General features: G+C 47.0%; 1 protein-coding gene across 4 annotated transcripts in view; it reads right to left on the reverse strand.

Annotated features, from left to right (window-relative positions):
* MTA3 (metastasis associated 1 family member 3) overlaps positions 1 to 21,601 on the reverse strand; it is a 1,736,304-nt gene that overhangs the window by 372,805 nt on the left and 1,341,898 nt on the right. For all 4 annotated transcript variants that reach the window (XM_069608476.1, XM_069608475.1, XM_069608474.1 and 1 more), the window contains one exon: positions 2,732 to 2,878. In XM_069608476.1, the coding sequence (XP_069464577.1) occupies positions 2,732 to 2,878 (147 nt within the window). The remainder of the gene's footprint in view (positions 1 to 2,731; positions 2,879 to 21,601) is intronic.

The following is a 21,601-nucleotide window of genomic DNA, read 5'->3' on the forward strand; positions in this document are numbered from 1 at the left end:
GAAATGGGTCCATAATCAGTAACTCGTCAGGACATAGAGAAGTGACCAGGAATGCACCCCAGTTCTGACACTTCACAAGAGTTGAGGATGAAAAAAGAGGTTATGCCTAGTGGAATCACCAGAGGAGGTGAGAGCCCCGAGAGAAGAAGACCAGGAAGAAAGGGGAATCCCAGATCCGGAACAACATTTGGTGCAAGGAAGATATAGAAGAGTGATACAGAGACCTTGCAGATGGGTTGAGGAAATATAGATGTAGGCATTTGAGAGGGGGGAAGTGGTTGTGTACCAGCCAGACACTGTACATGAGTGGGAGGGCCAAGTGGGGAGGCAAGGGAAGTGATGTGTGGGAGAAAAGTTAAGTTGTGACAGTGTGAAGAAAGAAGGTTGCCCATTGCTCTGTCTCCTCGTATCCTTACAGTGTTGTGTCCTCCCTCTGCGTCCCAGAAAACACAACAGTCCCTACTCTCCACCTTCCCTCTCAAACCTTGGACCGAATCTACAGAGCAAGCAGAGTAATTAAAAAGCACTATGGTCCATGTTCCCTTGAGGAAATCTAGCTCGCTGCTTTAGGTGCCTGTTGCTTATATCCGTGCCTACCCTGCAGTTACTGGGTTCGCGCTCAGGGTGGGCTAAATGTTATTTTTCTGATGTTGAAAAAATGTGTCCTATTAAAATGGTTAATATTAAGAAACGTGTGCATTGTTGCACTGTTGCCATTAACACAGGAGACTTCTCTGCCCTAGGCAAGGATACTCTGCAGAAACAGAGCATAGTTAGAACCAGCCCCCGCACCACCCTTTGTGTATAATGACGTGAGAAAATCAGCAACTGAATGCCCCCTAGACAAATCGAACTCAGAAGCACGAGGGCAATACAAGAATTTCATAGGGTGTTTTGACAGGGTAACAAGCTGTTTCCTATATCAGAACACAATTGCTGTATTTCATCTAGTTGCATCCAAGTTCTTCATTATGTTAGCTCAGCTTTTGTGCATTCAACACCATTTGCCCTCAAAGCGTCCTCTGCACACCAAAGTGTCCCGCCGGCGCCCTCATTCACCGATGTTAATAGCAAATCAAGATTTCTCTGGTGGGCAGTGAGGGGGTGGGGATGAGCATTCATGTGAGTTTCCTGAGAAGTAGCATATTTGGTGCTTTTTCCCTTTTCCAGGGAAAGCTATGACAGGGCTATTGAGCTGTGTTAGTAGGTTAGAAGGCCAGGCGGGCGACAGCTTCAGATAGGAATAAAATGCAGCCATATTGATCCTGGAGAAAGGTGTGCTGCTATGGTATCCAAAATGTTGACAATGGTATGGCAAACAGTCCCCAGGAAGAGTCACCTCAAGATGCCCCAACTCTCCCTCATAGTATCTCTCATGCTTTAGCACAGACTGATTTCTCTTTACACTCAGCAGTTGGGTTACTGAACAAGCAGCTTCCGGTTGCACAACAAAATGTCGGTGTTAAGGTGTCGTGGAAGAGTGGAATGGTATTAAATGAGAGTACTTAATGGACACTTCTCATTTTCACTGACCTTATCATTTTTTCTCTAAACCCCACAAAAATGGTCAGCTGGCTCCACCCCAGCCTGGGCATGAAGCATTAACTAGTATGGGGTGGTATTACTGTGGCATTTGGGGGTCAGATTATTGGCATATTTTGCACGGAAGGCTCGGCCTTAACTATAGCCATTCCTAGGTGCCTTGGCACGCTTTTGGCTCTTAGAAACAAGCCAGACCTACTGATTCAGCTCTGGCTCGGCCGTGCCCATGTGGCTGCACCCCCTCTTATTTACTATGAATCAGGAACCGCAGGATGTAGGCTGCTAGGCATCTTTTATATGAATGCTTATTTATCAAAATATAAGTGCAGGGTGGTTTGCAGACTCGATCAAACACGGGCACCGAGCAATGCCTAACAATACCAATTAGCATGCCTTGCCGTGTTGCCAAAAGCCATTATGCGGCGACACCATGGAGTCACCGCTTTACACAAATGCCCAGGATTAGCACAGACCTGGAGCGCGCTGTTGCAGTCTGTGGTCTCCGGAGGACTGCGAAGCATGCCGTGTTTGACATCTACCACACAACACCCAGGGAGAGCAGGCGCCACACACATGCATTTCACAGCCATTAATCCATCGCACGTTCACAGGGAAGCTGTGAGAAGGAAGGTGTCCGCGCTGCCATAATCACGAGCCCCACGTACAGACGGAAGCTACAGTGCACAGCAAAAGCACAGAGAAAAAACAAATGCGTCATTATAAATCTACCGACTGCTCCAAGAAGCGCGCCATTGGTTTTGAGGGACCACGTCTTCTTAGAGATTTTAAAGGAAAAGAAAACACCGATTTATAGATCCAACTGCGACATACTTACAAACATACATTTTAAATATTTGCATTTTGAGTTACAAAGTGATGTCAAGCAATTAGCTCAAAATGTCAGATTTTATTTTGCCCAAGTCGCAAAGCAAAGATTATAAACCAGGAGCCAGGTTACAGAAACGTTGCACGGGTGCAAGTGCAAAGTGTGCACAGTATTAGCACCAAGGCAAATTTTTAAAAACACTTGGACATATTAGTAAACTATTGCACCATGACACGTGCAGTTTGTCATGGTATAAAGCACCAGAGCATCTCCCCATCTCAAATCATCGGACCTTTACAAACAAATGGACCAAATGCACCAGAAAATCAGTACTGTAGCATTAAATGTCCTGACTTTACTTACCATCCAGGCCATTATGGTGGCTGTAGTTTCGCTTGCCCAGAATGGTCATGGACGTGTGGTTGGGCCCAGAGAGTAGGCGCTTTGCAGAGGGGCTCTGGAGGCTCAGGGATGGCCTGATAACATTGGACCTCATCCCTGGGTGGATTTCTGTGAAATAGATTGAAGAATTAACAAAAGGTTGATGAACCTTTGACTCTTCATGTTTTCTCAACACAGCGGGTTTCTTATGCATGTGTCTGATAAGGTTCCTTTTACAATGAACATGGATTACAATATTTGCGTCATATGCAATTTACAGGGAAATTTGGTGAGCTTACACCTTCAGTTGCGCCAAATCATATCACTATTATTAGTACATCTTCAGGGGTTCCTCAAAAGAAAGAAGCTCCAGTAGTCTTTTGGGGTGTGCAGACAAAATCTTTATTTTGTGCTTTAGTAGCCCTTTGTGGATGACACGTGTTTCGGCACTTTGCCTTTCTCAAATCCGGGCCTTCATATAACTGACCTCGTCCCTGGCCTTAGCCTCACTGAACTGGTTACCAGCCCCTGGCCTTAGCCTCACTGAACTGGTTACCAGTCCCTGGCCACTTATCTGGTTACCAGTCCCTGGCCTTAGCCCCACTGCACTGGTTAACTGTCCCTGGCACTAGCCTCACTGCAGCACTGGTTACCTGTTCCTGGCCTTATCTTCACTGCACTGGTTACCTGTCCCTGGCCTTAGCCTCACTGAACTGGTTACCCATCCCTGGCCTTAGCCTCAATGAACTGGTTACCAGCCCCTGGCCTTAGCCTCACTGAAGTGGTTACCAGTCCCTGGCCTTAGCCTCACTGCACTGGTTACCCGTCCCTGGCCCTAGCCTCACTGCAGCACTGGTTACCTGTTCCTGGCCTTAGCCTCACTGTGCTGGTTACCTGTCCCTGGCCTTAGCCTCACTTAACTGGTTACCCGTCCCTGGCCTTAGCCTCACTGAACTGGTTACCAGTCCCTGGCCTTAGCCTCACTGAACTGGTTACCAGTCCCTGGCCTTAGCCTCACTGCACTGGTTACCAGTCCCTGGCCTTAGCCTCACTGCAATGGTTCCCTGGCCCTAGCCTCACTGCAGCACTGGTTACCTGTTCCTGGCCTTAGCCTCACTGAACTGGTTACCAGTCCCTGGCCTTGGCTTACAGCACTGGTTACCCATCCCTGGCCTTAGCCTCACTGCAGCACTGCTTACCTGTCCCTGGCCTTAGCCTCACTGCACTGGTTACCAGTCCCTGGCCTTAACCTCACTACACTGGTTACCCGTCCCTGGCCTTTTCCTCACTGAACTGGTTACCAGCCCCTGGCCTTAGCCTCACTGAAATGGTTACCAGTCCATGGCCTTAGCCTCACTGCACTGGTTACCAGTCCCTGGCCTTAACCTCACTGCAATGGTTACCCGTCCCTGGCCTTTTCCTCACTGAACTGGTTACCAGCCCCTGGCCTTAGCCTCACTGAAATGGTTACCAGTCCATGGCCTTAGCCTCACTGCACTGGTTACCAGTCCCTGACTTTCACCTCACAGCACTGGTTACCAGTCCCTGGCCTTTTCCCTCACTGAACTGGTTATTTGTGCTGAACGGAGGGAAGGTAAAATATCTCGGTTTAATTCATAAAGATGTTCATGGCACAAAACCATCCTTACTCTCCCCCGGCTGATTCTCTAACTCCCTCACAGATCACTGCAGTCAGTTAATGACAATATGAGGTTCGTGTTCCTCACTTCAGGCTAACAAGCTATGGAACTCCTAACATTATTCATGCTCCAGGGCGCAAAAGCAGCTCGAAATTACCTACTTATTGCTTCAGTCATTACTTGTTCTTTACTGTCCTCTAAGCAAGTGTCTTTGCTTCAAGAGTAATTGCAGAAATTGCAAATGATGCGAGTGGTAAAATATGGCGAAACCTAAAGCAAGCAATTTTTATTTGTGCCATTTTTCCCAAAACGATTATGCCTGTAATATGGCACCAGAAATGCAGTACGCGGGATTAAAACTGGTTCACAGACCGTTTCAAATTCTATTTAGCCAAAAGGCGATAGCTGACAGTTCAGTTTCGAGGCTTTCCTCGTCTCTGTGAAGTGAAAACTATTTCATACAGTTGCACTTACACTAACTGCACACAAGACTAGGGCCCAATTACCAGTTTGCAGTGCCGGAAAATAATTGCAGTACATCTGTTAACACCACTTTTTGGGCAACAACGGAATTACCACAGTTTTTCCGACACTGCCAAATTATAGGTTTTGGTGGATGTGTGGAGGAAAAGTGCCGGATTCAACTGAAGCTTGTTGCTGGAGGTAAATCCTGCACTTTACCACCAAAAAACAGAATTTACCACCCAGTAAATCCACAAAAATTTGCCATGGAGTCTTACAGACTCAGTATTACACCACCCTGCCACCACTTGTAATCCCACAGTAACTCCAGAGGACAAAGGGCTGGTAACGGTAATCGGGTTTGGCAGTAGGGCAGTCATTAAGCATATTTTCTTCCAAATTACCACCAAACTCGTAATGAGGCCCATCTGTGTCAGCGGTTTTATCACTGCATCACCACAAATGCTTCTGTGATTTCTGAACCAAGCAAATGTTTCGCACATTTCAGAAATGAAGAGCCCGAGTCTGGGCTGCCGTACTTGCATCAGCAGCGGCTGCTTATGTATTACAGTGATTGCACGCGTTTATGAGGTCTGGCTGGGAACGGCAATGATTCGAATGGCGGCACAGACGTTTTTGTGAATTGCATCGTCACGGAGGCCAGAAAAATACTGTCCACTGGCAAAGTGACCGCCATGTGTTGTCAGTACCATTTTCATCAATAAACTGCAAAATCGTTGTGTAACGAAAATGGTGCTGACAACGCGGAAATTGCCAATCTGCTACCAGGCAATTTGTTGCTGTGGTGGGTGTGCAGTTATATGATCTTGGTTATAGGAGTAGTTAGGTTCCGTGTTTATGCATAGGTATTACACATTCCTAATTGTGTTGAACCTCCGGCCTAACACATTTATGAATGAGTCATTTCAATTGCATAGAATTGCACTTTCCTCCCAACGCGGCTCCTGGCCGCATAGCACTTACCATACCATGCACTTCATCTGTGGCTCACCCACCAGCACGGACACCACAGCACCTTCCCCACTGCCCTCTTCCTTCCTGCATTTGCACGTTCTGAATATTCAGCGGGCATAATAGATTCAGCCATCCCTTCCCCCTCTGTATTTTTTGTATTTAATTGTACTGCTATACAATGTTCCCTCCCTTCTGCCCTGTGGGCGCTTTGAAACTGAATGTATTTCCTGTATAAGCACCTAACAAGCAAACAACAAATAAATACAAATAAAATATTGGTTTCCATGCCACAGGGCAAGCATCGCTCACAATTCTGAGGGCCCGATGATGATGTACTCTTAATTGAAATAAAGTAGAACGATGCTGCCACGTTCTATTTCGTCATAAAGTCAAAGGCAAAATTCCTAAAGTAAACAGGAAGCACGCTGTACCACATGGCAACAAGCCAAGTGCGCAACATGTCCGCCGACTTATGGTACTGATGCCTCTTATGACGCCACAGTATCTGAATGAAAGTTGAATGTTTAATCGCGGCACCAGGCTTGTTTGTGGCAATTCAGCATAAGCGGTGTTCATATCATAAAGGGAACATGTATTGAGCTACCTGTGCCCAAAGGTTGCTTTTGGCCAGAGAAAGGACATTGCTATGTCCCAGCTTCCATGTCACAGGAGCAGGACATAGTTGTTGGGAGCACCAGACAGTTACGCCAGGCTGCGGACACGCAGCAGACCAAGCCAGAAGGTACACCCTCTGGTCCCTGGATCACCAGGGATCGCTCATGTGCTGGGGGCACCCACCGCACACGCCTGGCTCGGTGGTCAACACAGGACTGAAACAGTGAGACAGGACACAAATGAAAACAGGAGTCAGGAGTCGCCACTAACTGGGTCTTCACTGCAGTGCCGCACGTGCCTGCAGTGTCCCCTTTTATTAACATACATGACGCTGTGATCACCCGCGTCTTGTCAGGATTCAACACGCCCCCATTTAAAGGGGCACTAAATTACAGAGGTGTTTTCTATTAACTTGGGGCTAAGCAGCAGAAATGTCAAAGTCACAGGCAGCGCCATTTTCTTTACATTGCGGCTTTCCTGCCAGAGACATGTTTCGCCTGATGTGCACGCAGAAGCTCCTTTGCCGCGCCACATTCTGCAAGGTCATCTGGGCCATACTCGGCACAGCAGTGCAAACTAGACGGCCACAGCTGGAAGAGGAACTGGTGCTTTTTACCAGACACAACTTCTTCCGGTGTACCAGGAGCAGAATCGGGCCTTGAAAGTGGCGCAGATTGGGTACATGCGCACTTTCAGTGATCGACAGAATCCGGTGCGAAACCTTAAACTGTAGATTAATCATCAATAGTTTTGGTGATGAACTCGGCCATCAGAACTGGCTGCGCAGTCTCAGTTACGTTTATTTCGTACAATGAATTCATAGCAGTGGTCGAAGAAGGTGGGAGCGGATGGAAGTGGTGCCCCTCTAGATTTTTAATTAAGATTCACCTTTCCTATATTTTTATTTGTAAAAGAAACTGTCCGGGAATGGTTTTGTTTTAAAATAAAAGTGTAGGAAGAGGTTGAACTTGCACTTGCGTGCACTGAGTCGTGGGTAGGTGGGAGGGGTGGCTTTAATCTTTAGAATGCCCCATAAGAGGTCCTAATGGGTGGGACATGGCCTGGGTGGAGGCTGATGGCGTCATAAGTACTGATAGTTCTGCAGCCCTGCAGTTGAGAACACAGTTTAGTGGCCCTTCGTTTTGATCATACTTTGCTGAAATTCGAGGACCGGGGTCAGAACCCACGGGGAATACGAGGAGATGGTCTGAAGTGTAGTGAATGAGCTCAATTTGTGAGAGAGCAGAATATTTCTCTCGCCACAGGATGCACCAACATGGCGGGCCACGGATCACAGAACGGTGGCGGTTGCAGTCCTTAGCCTCACCTAATCGAGAACCCCCCTCATGCCACTGTAACCGCCCCCCTTTGCCTGGAACCCACCTAGCTACGCTATCCTGACACACTATTTCGTGCACCCGTCTTGGGCTTGGATGTGCAGCTGTCCGACTGGTGACCATCCATCACAGCACTGACGTGCTGCACAGGAAGCCACAGCGACTCCAGATCAGTGAGCGGCCTGCACAACGAGACTGGGGAGCTACTACCTTACACTGCAAATACGTTCAAACGCCCGTGCACTGTGGGGAGACGTCTGTGACTGTACTTGCTGATTTTGGTACAGCTGGCTCCATGGGCGTAGGACATGGGGGAGGCGGGGGGGACAAATCCCCCCACAATTTGAAGTGGGGGGATATAATAGCTTTTATCCCCCCCAGATTATTTGTGTCACTGCCGTAAAATACAACTGTCATGTAAGCACTGGCGTAACTGGGGCCCCCGCAGCCCCTGTGGTGTGTGGGATCCCGTCCATGTCCTGATAGGGGCCCCTCAGACAAAATATATATATTTTTAAAAAAAAATATTTATTGTACAAAATAAATGTCAAAACAGAAAAAAAATAAGTTTCTTTTTGAAGTCACTCTGTCTTTATAAAGATTTCTTTTTTTACAGAAATTATTTCTTTATGAAGGCAGAGTGACTAAAAAAAGATTCTATTTCTTTATGAAGTCAGAGCACTCCCCCACTTCATGACGTGGAAGCCTAACGGCTAGTGGCCTCCAAGGCATGGGGCGGGGAGCCCTATGACTTCAAAAAGAAATAGGGCCTCATTACGAAGTCTGTGGTTAACGGCCGGTGTGACCGGCAAGTTGACGCCAACCTCGTAATACCATTTCCGACACCTAGCTTCCAGGTGCTACTGGGACATTACAAGTCCTGGCAGACTGGGAAGTTAGGTGCCGGAAAATGTTAGTCCCCATGGGTTCACGGAAACACCGGCATTCCCACTATTGGTGCCTGTGCTTCTGTGATGAGTCCGCTTACTGGGGCCGCTGCACCCGCCAGGGTCAGACCTGACAGGTGCAGCGGTCCCAGCAGGCATACTCTGAGTGTGACAGTCCGGAAACAAGGGTGCTGGAAATCTTACCAGCACTTTTGTTTCCGGACCACCACACTTATGAGGCCGATAGTTTATGTTTGCAGTAACTCTGCATTCATAACAAAATTCTTTCTGTTCCGGTTTGGTCCTATAATGGACATAATTTCTTTATGAAGTCACCATTTCTTTTTGAAGTAATGGGACTCCCCTCCACCCCTTGACACGGGGGCCTCTCGATCCTCTGCAGATGACGGGAACAAGCATTCCTGGCTACTGCAGGGAGCTGAAGGTCTTGTTCCCTGGACCAACGGGTTAAAGGTAAGAAAATGTATTTTCTTTAAATGTGCGTGCCTGAATGTAAGTGTGTGTATATGCATGTATATAATCTAATGTGCATTAATGAGTGAGTGCATGATGCGGCCTGGATATGCCTTTGTGAGTGTATGGTGAAAGTGTGCACACTCAAATGTATGGGTGGCTGAGTGTGCGTGTGTGAGTGTACGGTAAAAAGGTAAATACTTAAATATATGGGTGGCTGCCTGGTAGTGCCTGTATGGTGAAAGGGTGCACACTTAATTGTATGGGTGGCTGGGTGTGCGTGTGTGTGCGTGTATGTGTATGGTTAATGGTGTGTGTGCTTGTGTTCAGGGGCTCAACAAAACCTACATTTCGGGAGACCGCTAACCCTTCAAATGCAGCTTCAATGTTACCTCTCTCTTTTAAGTCTGACAGCACCCACTTATGGACTGCTGTGAGAATGAGCGGTCTCCTGTCCCCTCTCTACCCTTCCAATCACTCCCCTGGCATGCAAGTACTGAACCCATATCATGATTTCAACTGCCTAAAAACAAACAGTGAAATGCTTTACATTAGTATTTGCTGGGCATTTAGGAACAAACACAGGTGCCGTTTAACATCTGTGTCCTGTTCTGTCCGGCAACGGATTTGTAGGTCAGCCAGGTCGAGTCAACATGGCCCACATTTTCAAGGAGCGGGGGAAGAGGACTAAAGCCCAGTCAGATCAATGGTGTTGTGCCACTGCTTGTGTTTAATGCCATGATTACTTATTGATAATCTTCATTACTCGTATCCCCATTCTTCCTCATCCAAGTACTTTTGTATGAGGCACTTTCTAGCCCCACTCTTCCTCGTCCTTGTACTTATGTATGAGGGAAGGTGTCTCATATGTCAGCACTGGGACTAGGAAGAGGGACCTGGAGGTAATTATGGGCCGATGTGCTGATTTAGGGGGTTGGTGCAGGTGATTGGAGGGAGGGGAGATGTGTGGGAGGCAGGGAATGTGGGATAAATCATAATGGTAATCTATCTCCAGGCTAAGCAGGCATGATATGTGGTATTAGTGGCTAGAGAGGCATTTTGGTGCAGCCAGTCTAGTCATTTCTTAGTTTGGCTTGATTTTCTTTAACTGGGCATCGCAGATTAAGCAGTCCTGCTAAGTGCAATTACCTGGGTAGACTGGTTTTTGGTTGCTGCCAGTCTAGCCATTTCTTACTGTGGGATTGCATCTTTTTCTGGGCATCTGTGATAAAATAACCATGATAAGTGTTATTGCTTTGACTGCCATTTTGGTGCAACCAGTCTAGGTATGTCTAAATGTTGCCTGCCGTGCTTTACTGTAATATGTTATTACGTGTCTAGACTGTTCTGCATTGTAAAGCCAGTTGGACATGTTTTCATTGCGGCATGTCATTTTTAATAGCAAAGAATTCCATTAATGAAAGCATTAATGTTCCTGTACACTGTTGGTGACATGCATGTAATGGATTTTTGGACTGGTGTTACCCTAGAAAACAATTACAAACGCTCTGGCTTTTTATCCAATTGTTCTCAGAAAGTGTGCTGTTTAATGAATTAAAACACACACCTATTTATGCTGCTCCAAGCACAGTGTGCAGCGTACCCTTGAAGCAGCACGCTCGTGGGTATTGCGCAAGCGTGGTAATCTAGGCCATCCCAGAGTGTGGCGCGACCCACGATTTGTTGCTGAACTGGAGGGGGCCCCCTGAGCAAGACTTGCAGGGGGGCCCCCAAAGGTAGTGTTACGCCACTGCATGTAAGCTTGCAAAAGTTAAAGTAGAGTCTACTTTTGCAAGCTTACAGTAGAATGATTGTCTGCAACTTCTGCTGCTGCCCCGCGCCTGCGCATAATGAACATGCCCAGACCAGGGAACAAACAAACTGCACATGCCCTGCCTGCGCAGTGCACTGCTGTGCAGTCTCAGCTTTCGGTTTTCAGAACGAAGGAGAAGCCAGGCAGCGACGCGTGCTGCAGTGACTCTGCTCATGACAGCGTGTCTGTTATCGAGGGAGACAGAGTGAGAACAGGCTGAGCAGGCAGCAGCTACCATAAGGTAATTCAGTCAAGTGCCCCCCTCCTTTCTGAGGTGCAGGGCGCTATGGGCAGGATTTATTGGAGGGAATGTGCGGCTGTGCCAATGTCAGATATACATGCGCAGCGCATTGCAAAACTGATCATGGAATCCTGGCCTCTTAATGTTTCAATGAAACATTAAGAGGCCAAGATTCCCTGATCAGTTTGCAACGTTCTGTGCGTGTTTATAAACTGTATATCTGACATTGGCAGTGGCACACTTTCATGAATTGAAAAACCTGAGGCCCTGCCAGTGCCGCCCTCATGTTTTTAAATTCATGAAAGTGTGCCAAAGCCCCTGCCAAAGAGGAACATCACATTTTTGGAACGGCTCTTAGTTCGTTCCTTACTGATGGGCAGCCAGGGGTCATATTTAAGCTCCAAGAATTGGCCAACACGGGCTTGCAAGGCCACACAAAAAAATACAGAGGCCATTCACCTATACAGCAGAGGATCAAGGGTGCACAATAGGAGCCAGTATATATTGACATGTACATGCAGTTTCTATACAAATGCCGCAACACCGTTTAATATATTATGTATTGCCTTTTTTAAGGAGAAGGGCGTGACGATTATTTTTGCTGCTTACACTATACTAGTGTCCATAAACCGTCAGGTTACTTTGATATTGTTTCTAGTTTATTTCCTTAGAGTTGGATCACGCTGACTGTACCTGATACGTTTCTCTGCAAAAAACATTACACATTCTATGCATCTATAACTGCTTCCCAAAATGAGACCCGGTCCCCCAGCTGGAGGTGACATCTATTGCTGTGACACTTTGTCCTTCTTCACACTCACTCAACATGCTTAGCACACATGGAGCAACAATAAACTCTGTTATAACATTTACGATTGAGGCATTTTGTTATAGTCTGCACTGCCAACTGAGTCACTTCTAGGTGATCTAGGTGATCCCAAGTAAACAAACGAAGACTGAATTTTCTCCCAGATGTCCCTGTACCCCAGGCCTGGCTTGCAAAGTGCAGACACTGCCTGAGATATCAGCCTGACATTGTATACGAAATCATCATTAAACCATACAAAGTAAAATGAGGATGGGCCAATCTCAAGAAGTGCCGCTACGTGGGATGTGTGCTCTTTTCCACAGTAATGTCTAAGGTAGGCAAGGGAAAACACTTGATGTATACTCTAATATCAGTAGGCCTCACTTAAGGCACACCACTTCACATCTTCCCACCAACACCTGCTGGAAGTTTGGATGGTACCACACCTAAAGCTTGGTCTCTGACATGAGGGATACCTACATTTCGCTAGTTCAAACCCAGCAGCAGGATCCACTTAACCTTTCTTAAATTCAGTGTTGTTCAAATGAGGGTAATAATACCTGTTATTACATTGCCTAGAAGCTGAAAGCATTTAGCATGAAGCGCTATGACCAAAGTGTTATTATATTCCATAAAGCAAACTATTACCAGCACAGACCTGAACTCTGTCCCAGCCCAAAATAAACCATTTGTTGGTGCCCATCCTGTGCATCTCTTAAAAGAAATAAAGTACTAATCTTCTGTAGGTCTTGGCTAAGCTTCACCCTATTTTATTCAGCCTGGTTGTTTCTGTCAGCGTACTTGAGTGGTCGCAGTGCAATCAGATTTTGGGGGTAGAGCCTCGGCAGTAGGTGGATTTAGTGACTTCTGTGTCTGTCCCCCCTTCCAAATATCCATGCTCCTGACTATTTCTTAAGAGTTAATGCTTGCAGGTATCAATGGGCCCTTTTACGATCATGGATCTGGCATGCCTGTTTCAGCTTATTCGGAGAAGCTAAATGGAGTGGTTGGTCATGCAAGGCGTGCAAGAGAAAACCTGTGAAATGTAAGCCAGGATATCAAGGGAACTCTGAAGACTGAGGAGAAAGTGCTGAGTAAGTGTAGATGAGAGTTGTGGGGTGCTGGCCATGGGGGAATGGGAAGCAAGGGACTGGGGTGCAGTAGAGTGTGGAACTGCAAAGTGAAAAAAGGTGGAAAGGGTGCAGAGGACAGAAAAAGAGGGGACCAAGGGAGTGGAGAACAAGAAAAGAGTGCATGTGAAAGATAGGGATGTTTTGCAGCACAGGGTGATCAGTGTGTGCAGGGGAGAGAGGGGTGCAGGAAAGACCAGAGCACAGGTAGAGTGGTGTAGGGCAGAAATGGCACAGGAGGTGCTTTGGGTTTTGCAAATGAGAGAGAAGTACAGACAAGTGAGAAAGTGCAGAGGGCAGTGTGTCAGAGGAGTGACGATGTGGGGTGCAGGGAAGGGACTTGGGAGAAAAGGGTGTAGAGCAGATGAGAATGTGGAGTAGAGAAGAGTACAGAGGGGAGATTTGTACAAGGAAGAATGGTGCCTCGCCTCATGTTCCCAGATAAACAGTGCAGTCACGAATGTGTCTTCTTCTAACGCTTGATCCATGCTCACGAGGCCTGCACTAGGACGATTAGAAGTTTTTTGTTGAAATAATTGCAGATATATACACTACACCATATCTGTCTGCACATTGATTGGGCCTGATAATACACAAAGTGGCCCCACTCTCCCAGGTGCAGGCCGGCATGGGGAGGATTTATTAGAGGGAACGTGGGAGCTCGGGCTGGTTGCTCTCCCACTGCCCCAGTGTCATCTGCGCTGCTGGCTGGTTCCTCTCGAGGAAGAGACAGTCACAGCAGGCTGTACCTGCATCAACTCCCTTTTCACTCAATCCTACCTGCAGCCTAGGTCTGAAGTCAGGACTAACCTTAAATCAGGTATATATTGACCTCTGACCTGTCCTGTAGTGGGAGCTGGTGCCAGGGTGCGTGGCATCTTGCCTTGCGACACAGCATCATGTTATTTGGGCTATATTAGCAACTTTCATGGGTTTTTGGTGGATGGATGCCACGCGGGGCGCAGGCTCATTTTACGCCATAACCTATTCCTTTAAAAATACACTAGAATGATCTATAAAGGGCACATAAAATGCCAGTTCTGGTTTAGACAAAGCCACTGACTTAGGCATGTTTACTAAAAAGCCCTGTGTAGTTAAGAACTTAATTGGAGCTGGGAACATACTACTGGTGTAATACAAATGTCTTATCCAGGGATATCTTCTTCCATTTTTTTTCTCCTTAATTGTTCATTGCACTTGCACTATCTGAAATGTCATCAGACTGATTATGATCGATTATTCTTCACATTCTTAATTGTTTCAAGGACCTGTAGGAATCTAACTGTATTTCTCCCATGCTCCCGCCCCCCTTTGAAGCACTTTGAAACACATTGTGCATAGGCGATATACAAATAAACAAGCAATCAATCAAAAATCAATCAATCACTCTATTAGCACTATGCATTTCCTTCACTGAAGTCCTGCTAAAAACCAGCAATGGCAAGTGTTTGCTTGTCTATACGTAATGGGCATTTGCCAGGCACTGCTATTAAAACTTCAGGTACTTGCACCATTTTGCAGCTGCTACCATCAGTGGGTACCTAATACCACTATGGCAGTGCTTGGTAAGGGCCTTTTCCATGTCTACATTAAAGTTCAAACGGTTGGCGTTGCCAACGCTGGTTTTAAAATAGGGATGCAACTGCATTTTTGGTACCCACCACCAGCTGAATAATGAGTTGTAGACAAGTTTTAATAGAGCCCACCATAAGCCATCTGGGTGACCCAGAATAAAATAAAGCAGAGCCTTGTGATTCAAAAGAGCACTTGTTCCGCTATCCATGTAAATCCAGTGAATACCCTGGTGCCAAGGTATGATTCTAGTTCATACACTGCTGTAAAGGGGCACACTCATGTTCCATCATTGAGGGTTCAAGTGGCATAGGATAGGAAGGGTTGGCAAAACGCCATAAAGCATCTGCACTTCAAACGCAAGTGAGAGTATTATAAAAGATCTATCTAAAGGTCCATCACTGGGAGGATTTTATACTCTGAACTGCTTTTCATTTTCTTAATTTTCTTCGGTTTTCTCTCCTTCTTTTCTCTTGTTTTATACAGTGATGAATATGTAATTTAATGCAAACTGCAGTTTCAATTTAGTGAAAAGTTGTAACGCTCACCTAATTCCCGTAGAGGCGCCGGTCTTGACTGGGTGTATACCGTATCTTCAAAGGTGATGTGTAACAAACGGCTGGCTCTTTGGGCTGGACCTTTGTGCACTGTATGTTTGACTCGAAGGGTAAGATGTCTGCAGATAGAAAATATGGGATTAAGGAACTGGGTTATTGAATGTCTCTCTCTTCTTCCCTTTCTCTTCTCCTGTAGAACCCCAAAGGTTAACGCTCTCACCTTAGGTAAGTGAACGCCGTTCTCTCCATCTGACTCGGGGCAGGGTGCTGTAACCAGTTTCTTCACTGGATAAGGGGAGCAGGCCTCTTGACTTCAGAGGACTGCTGTCCGTCGTTTACTGCACGAACGGTAAGTTTCGAGTAATTCTAATGTCTTTAAAGTCTTTAGTAATGATGTTTCTTGTTTTGCAGGGTTCCGGCGATGGCGGATGACGGGCTGGAGTGAGTTGAAGATGGAGCCCGTGTGATGAATAGAAGCGCCTGGAAGCACGTAAGTAAGCGCTTGTTGCCTGCTTCACGATGCGCTCTAACTGTCTTTTTATTTTGCAGGTACAAGTTCGGAGCGGCTGCAGGGTGCCGGAATACCCACTGGGTTAGATGTGGAAAGGAGTAATGGCACGTGAGTATTAAAGTTCCCCAATGTCTTTAAACGCACCTTGTTTTGTCTTTCAGATGCGGGATGCAGCGCCGAAGGCCTCCGGAGCGTGCGAAGAGTTGGTAAGCTTTTGTCTTTCAGATGCCGGAATGCAGTGTGAAGACCTCCGGAGCGCACGAAGAGTAGGTAAGCCTTTGTCTTTCAGATGCCGGAATGAAGCGCGAGGCGTTGGTGACAGCCGAGGGACCAGGTAAGTGAAGAACTGTCACTGAAGACCGTAATGCTAACCTGTTCTTTCTTGTCTTTATAGGTGTTGCTGAAGACTGGATTCAGGATGGTAAGCCTTTTTCCTTAGGCCCAGGATCAGATGCAGAAGACACGATGAGCGTTCTGCTGCAGAGGATGCAGAATAACGCAAAGCAAGATTCATCCATCGGGTGTGGTTTAAATAGCCTCCTGTAGTGCTTAGGTGTCTCCTTCCACAGCCACGCCTAGGTAAGAAAAGAGTTCCTGCTTTCCAGAAGAGTTCCAGTGTTCTGAATCTAGGGAGTGGCTCCTGCCCCACCCAACAGGAAAAGTAGTTCCAAACAGAAGAGGATCAGAGGCTCAACTGGCAGGCAAGTAAGCAGCATGGTCTGCTGCAGGTAAGTCCACCCAAGCATTATGAGCCCGGCGCTTCCAGCGCTGGGACTGGGCATATTTATGAGCCTGGTGCCACTGGCGCCAGGACTGGGTCCAAAAGGTCCCAATTGGGACTGGTTGGCACTCGGAACCTGGGTTATGGATCTGCTTCCAAGGGAGTTGGGAAATCCCTGACCTTTTGGAAGCAGAGATCATGACAAAAGTCGAGTTCTTTGTTTTTTAAAACTTTTTTGTTGTGTTTTAGTCAATGTCCCCAATGTGTCCCATGTCCCCTCCAGATTGTATGGGTCTCCCATGCCCCTGGCTGGCTTCCCTTGGAAACCTGAAGCACAACTGCCTCCACCTTTAAGGATGACAGCAAGAAGAACCCTTGCAGAGCTGGAACAGGTATGGGGCTTCTGGGCCCTACACTCCTTAATAGTCGAGGAAGCCTCCATAGCGTGTGGCTAGAGGTCGGGGAGAAGAGAGGAAGGGCTTTGCCATGTATAAGCATATTGCTCACTGACCCATACCGAGGTTCACCCATTGATGCCATTAAAGATGCTCCCTCTGCTGGCTGGTTAGCGGGGTACTGTGACCGTGACAGGCATTCCTAAAGAACTGCGAATATCTTGGCAGCCCTCCATTTCTCGGTCCTCCTCTCCTGTGTTAAAGCTGTTGAGATTGTTGTGGCCTAGCTGGGTCTTGTTGCGCCTCCTGTTAGACATACAGATACCACAATCAAACGCATTATGAAGGCTAAGAAGACCAAGGAAAAATCATCTGGTGCCTCCATTAAAGACATGCTTCAACAACCAAAGCTGCCCTCGGGTTGTCCCACGGGCTTGGATGCTCTCTCTAATCCGAATCTAGATACACAGCCAACCACGAGAGAGGATTTCACACGTTTGCTTCCTCCGTGCAAGAACTAAACGCTTCATTCTGGGAATTAGCCCACAATGTGTAGCAACATAAATGCAGGTTAGGAAATTTGGATTGCACTGGGAAGTAAGCAAGGAGACGTGGTAGACCAAAACGCCATCGATTAATCCAGCCACGAGTTGGTTGCCATGAACGGAGACGCAGCAGAGAGGGCGCGATGACCGTTTGCGCTGCAATGTGCAGCTGGGGAGAAGCGGTTACACTAAGAGATGAATAAAACTACCTGGATGTACTACAACCAGCCCAGAGGTGGCTCCAGGCCCTAGATTAATATCCATCCAGAAGGGGTGCTTGGAAAGAAACTAGAATACCTGACCAGGAAGATCACACGCCCAATTGGGAAATAAGGAAATGACCGGCAATATGCAAGGGTCAGGTGGCAATAAGATGAGGTCCTAAAGAAGGCAGCTAATTAGTTACTCCACTGAAACATCAGGCTAGTGCTTAGGGGAGGTATTGGATCACCCTGCAAAGCCTTCTTCTATTATAGGAGACATTTAAATTACATTTTCTGTGACAAGGACCCTTGTATAGAGACACGTGTTTGCTTGGAAGAAGCACACAAACCTGGGGACAGATGAGGGATTCATTATCTGTGTTGTTTAGCTATACATGTTGTAGGACAGTTCGTATTGATTGTATGTTTGCCCTTTTGTTCAAATAATGTAACATGTAGGATGATGCTGTTTATTTCTTGAATGAATTGAGGCATCATCAGAGGGATTCCCCAGGATGTTGCAGACCAGGATTTAGAAACTTACGTCTGAGAATTCTTTCTTGAAATACTGGGAGCGACGGGAACAGATATCACACTTGATCAGACAAATAGGGTTTACTCCAATTTTCAACAGCGCCAAAATCTTCTTCCAGATGGCCCGATGAGAGTTCATTTTTTTTAAAGCAAGGTACTAATTTTCCAGAAGACTAGAATGCAACAAGGAATTATGTTTAACCGTACTACCCTAATCCTGGTTCAAAACCTGGCACAGGGCACTATATAAAAATGAGGTTTGATGATGCCGCTGACCAGTAAAAAGCAACCAGTCTAGGTGGGGGTACGCCTTCCATATTCACTTCAAGCTTGATGGTGTGCAGCACCAATACACCTCCCTCCAAGCAGCAGTTGAAGTTGTGAAGATTCCGAAGGACGGATTGCAGATGTCCGAAGAAATAGAACGGGGCGCCCCTTCAGCTGACTGGTCCAGGATACGCCTGACAAGTGGAAGGATCGCAGCTGACCCTCAATGGACAGATGAGAAAGAAGTGGTAAGAAGGACTGCCAGGGCTGCCTCCTTCCTGGTAAGAGTTTTATATTATGTGCTCAGAGGTTGGATGTTCCCTTGTAGTACATGTCTGACAAGGTTCCATTAGGTTGTATGTTTAGCATTCATTGCTGATTGTTAGGGCATTAGGAGCACCTGCCCTCACTCAGGTTTTTGTGACCCAAAGGAAACCCTGAACAGGGTCAATTCGTTTTTTCTCTGTACTCATTATGATGCGTTTCAAACAGTGGTGGTTGTTTAATACTAGTCTGTGGTTGACACATGCGGGCCTCATTCCGAGTACGGCGCTAACCAATGGCGCTATTAACGCCTTGGTTGACGCCGTACCCGGACCGGCAGCGCCTTGGTGGTTGGCGGAATTACCGCCCCATTCCAAGGTTGGCGGGGCGGTAATTCCCCAATCCCCATTTACCCTTCCCCATTCCCATTCTTGCCCCATAGGGCATAATGGGAGTGGGGAAGGCGTCAATTACGCCACCGTAAATTACGGTGGCGTAATTAACATCAAGGTCCCTTAGCGCCATGGTATTTAACGCCTGCTAAAAGCAGGTGTTAAAAGCACCATGGCGCTAAGGGAACTCGGAGTATGGCGGTAAGGGATTACCGCCACCGCTCTCGTTAGCGGTGGCCGCTATCCCTTACCGCCATACTCGGAATGAGGCCCGGTGTCTTGGGAGTCAGTGACACCTATTGTGTGCCGTATGGGGGCGCATGGTTGGGTAACAGAAATGTTTTGATTTCCTCAATGAAAGGCTTGGTTTGTAATGTGAAATATGGAGTGCAGATATACTCAGGATGGGTGACATGAAAATAATATCAATAAATGTTTAGGGGCTGAATTACCCGAGAAAGCTGACGAGTGTGCTCTCTAAGTTGCAGAGGGTTTCCCAATCAATATTTTGCCTTTTCCTCTTGGAAGAAGGCTGGAGTTGCAATCTTGATCAGCTGCTCTCACTGCTTCGAACAAATTAGGGTTATTAAAGATGATCAAGGTATATTTGTGGGTCTTCAAATTAGAGTTGGAGGGAAGGATCTGACTTTGGTTGCTATGTGTTATGTGTGGTCCGAACCAGCAACATGATAGTTACTAGCCTAAGGATTTCCCCATATTGCTCAGTTTTAGCAGGGAGACCTTCCTGTTGGTAGAGATTCCAGGAACCAACACATCAAGGGCTGTGAGAAGACAACAGCTGTCCCGGAAGCAAAGTCCCTCTTCTGCCAAATAGGCAGCTAAGGTGGCTTCCTTTTCGTGATAGACTTTACCTTACCTGCAAAAAAAAGAAATTCCACAAAGAAGAAGGAAAAAGAAGCCGTCACCAGATCCCAGCATTTCAGGTGAGGAGGAGGAAGGGAAATTTCCAACGGAATCTAACACCTCGGATGAAGGGGAGTTTGAACATTGTGACAGTATCTTGGGCACTGTGATTCAGTGGGTGTATGTGGTTCTAGTGGGTCTGGCTGTATGTGGTTTGGTGATTCTGTGTGATAGGTACAAGGGGGCTGTATTGTGGATACACCTGTGTGAGAGTGCCAGTGTTTAGAAGATGACTCATTCTTTAATGGGGAGCCAGTGGGCTTGCTTCCTAGCTGCTGAAATGTGGTCCCTTTTAGTGATGCTGATGGCAACCCGGAGCGCATTATTTTGGACAGTCTGGAGTTTCTGGATATTTTTGGCAGAGGTGCCGGCCAGGAGGGCCTTGCAATAATCAAACCGGGATCCGATTATGCCTCTAGCTATGGTTAGGTAGTTCTATTCAGAGAGGAAGGGTCTGGCTGCGTTAAGTAACTTGGAATGGTAGGCTGCTGCTTACCTGTCTGGTCATCGATAGGTTAGAGTCCAGGTAGACTCCCAGAGTTTTCACGGCTTGGGAGACTGAGATTTGTGAATTGTCAGTTGTGATGAACTGTATTGGTTGTCTAGCTTCCTTAAGTTTTCTGGGGTTCCAATTAGGAGTAGTTTGGTTTTGTCCCCATTTAAGCACAGCCAGTTTTCTGCCATCCAGGTTTGGATGGTAGCATAGACGAAGTTGAGCATTTCGGTGTCGGACTCCTAGTCGCCAGTTAGTGGGTGGAGGATCTGAGTATCGTCAGAGTAGTTCATGTAAGTGATGCCTAGTGAGTCAAGGATGTTGTACAGTGGCCTAGTGAATAAGTTGTAAAGGGTGGAGGATATGCAAGAACCCTGAGGGACCCCACACTTGATGACGGTCGGGTGGGCGCAGGCTTGGTCTGAGAAGACTTTCATGGCACTCTCTTGAAGGAATGAGGTGATCCATGTTGTGGCATTAGGGGAGAAGTTTGCAGAGGATAAAAGATGAGGGCAACGGGTTTTGTGGTCAACGAGATCGAAGGCCGCTGACAGGTCTAGGAGTAGGGGAATGCTAGTTTGCCTGAGTCTCTGATGTCGTCCATTTGATTCTTAAGGTCTAGCAACGCTGTTTCGGTTCCATGGCCTGGCCGAATCCTGACTGGCAGAGACCGAGAAGGTTGTTGGGTTCAAGGAATTTTTGTACTTGCAGATAAGCTGCTTTATCAAGGATCTTTAAGAGAAATGGGACCGTGGTGATAGGTCTATAGTTCCATGGAATGGTTGGGTCCAATGAGGGTTTAACCAGGCCTCCCTGAGGCAAGTTGGGACATGCCCAGTGGAAAATGATGCGTTGATAAATGCTGTGATGAAGGAGGCAAGTATGGAGGCGCACTCTTTGATGAGGTTAGCAGGGCAAGTGTCCCCTTTGCAGTTGGATGGTTTGATGGAGTTTATAAGGGCAATGACTTCCTGCTCATTGACTTCCTTAAAGGAGAAGAGGGGAAGAGTGTTGAGGTTTGGGAGGTTGTGTCCTTGAGGAGATCGTAATCGCTGTTGTTTCCAATATCGCTGTCTACCTTTCTAATTGGGA

The sequence above is a fragment of the Ambystoma mexicanum genome, chromosome 4q (assembly GCF_040938575.1).
Source record: "Ambystoma mexicanum isolate Mex_15411 chromosome 4q, UKY_AmexF1_1, whole genome shotgun sequence".
Taxonomy (NCBI): domain Eukaryota; kingdom Metazoa; phylum Chordata; class Amphibia; order Caudata; family Ambystomatidae; genus Ambystoma; species Ambystoma mexicanum.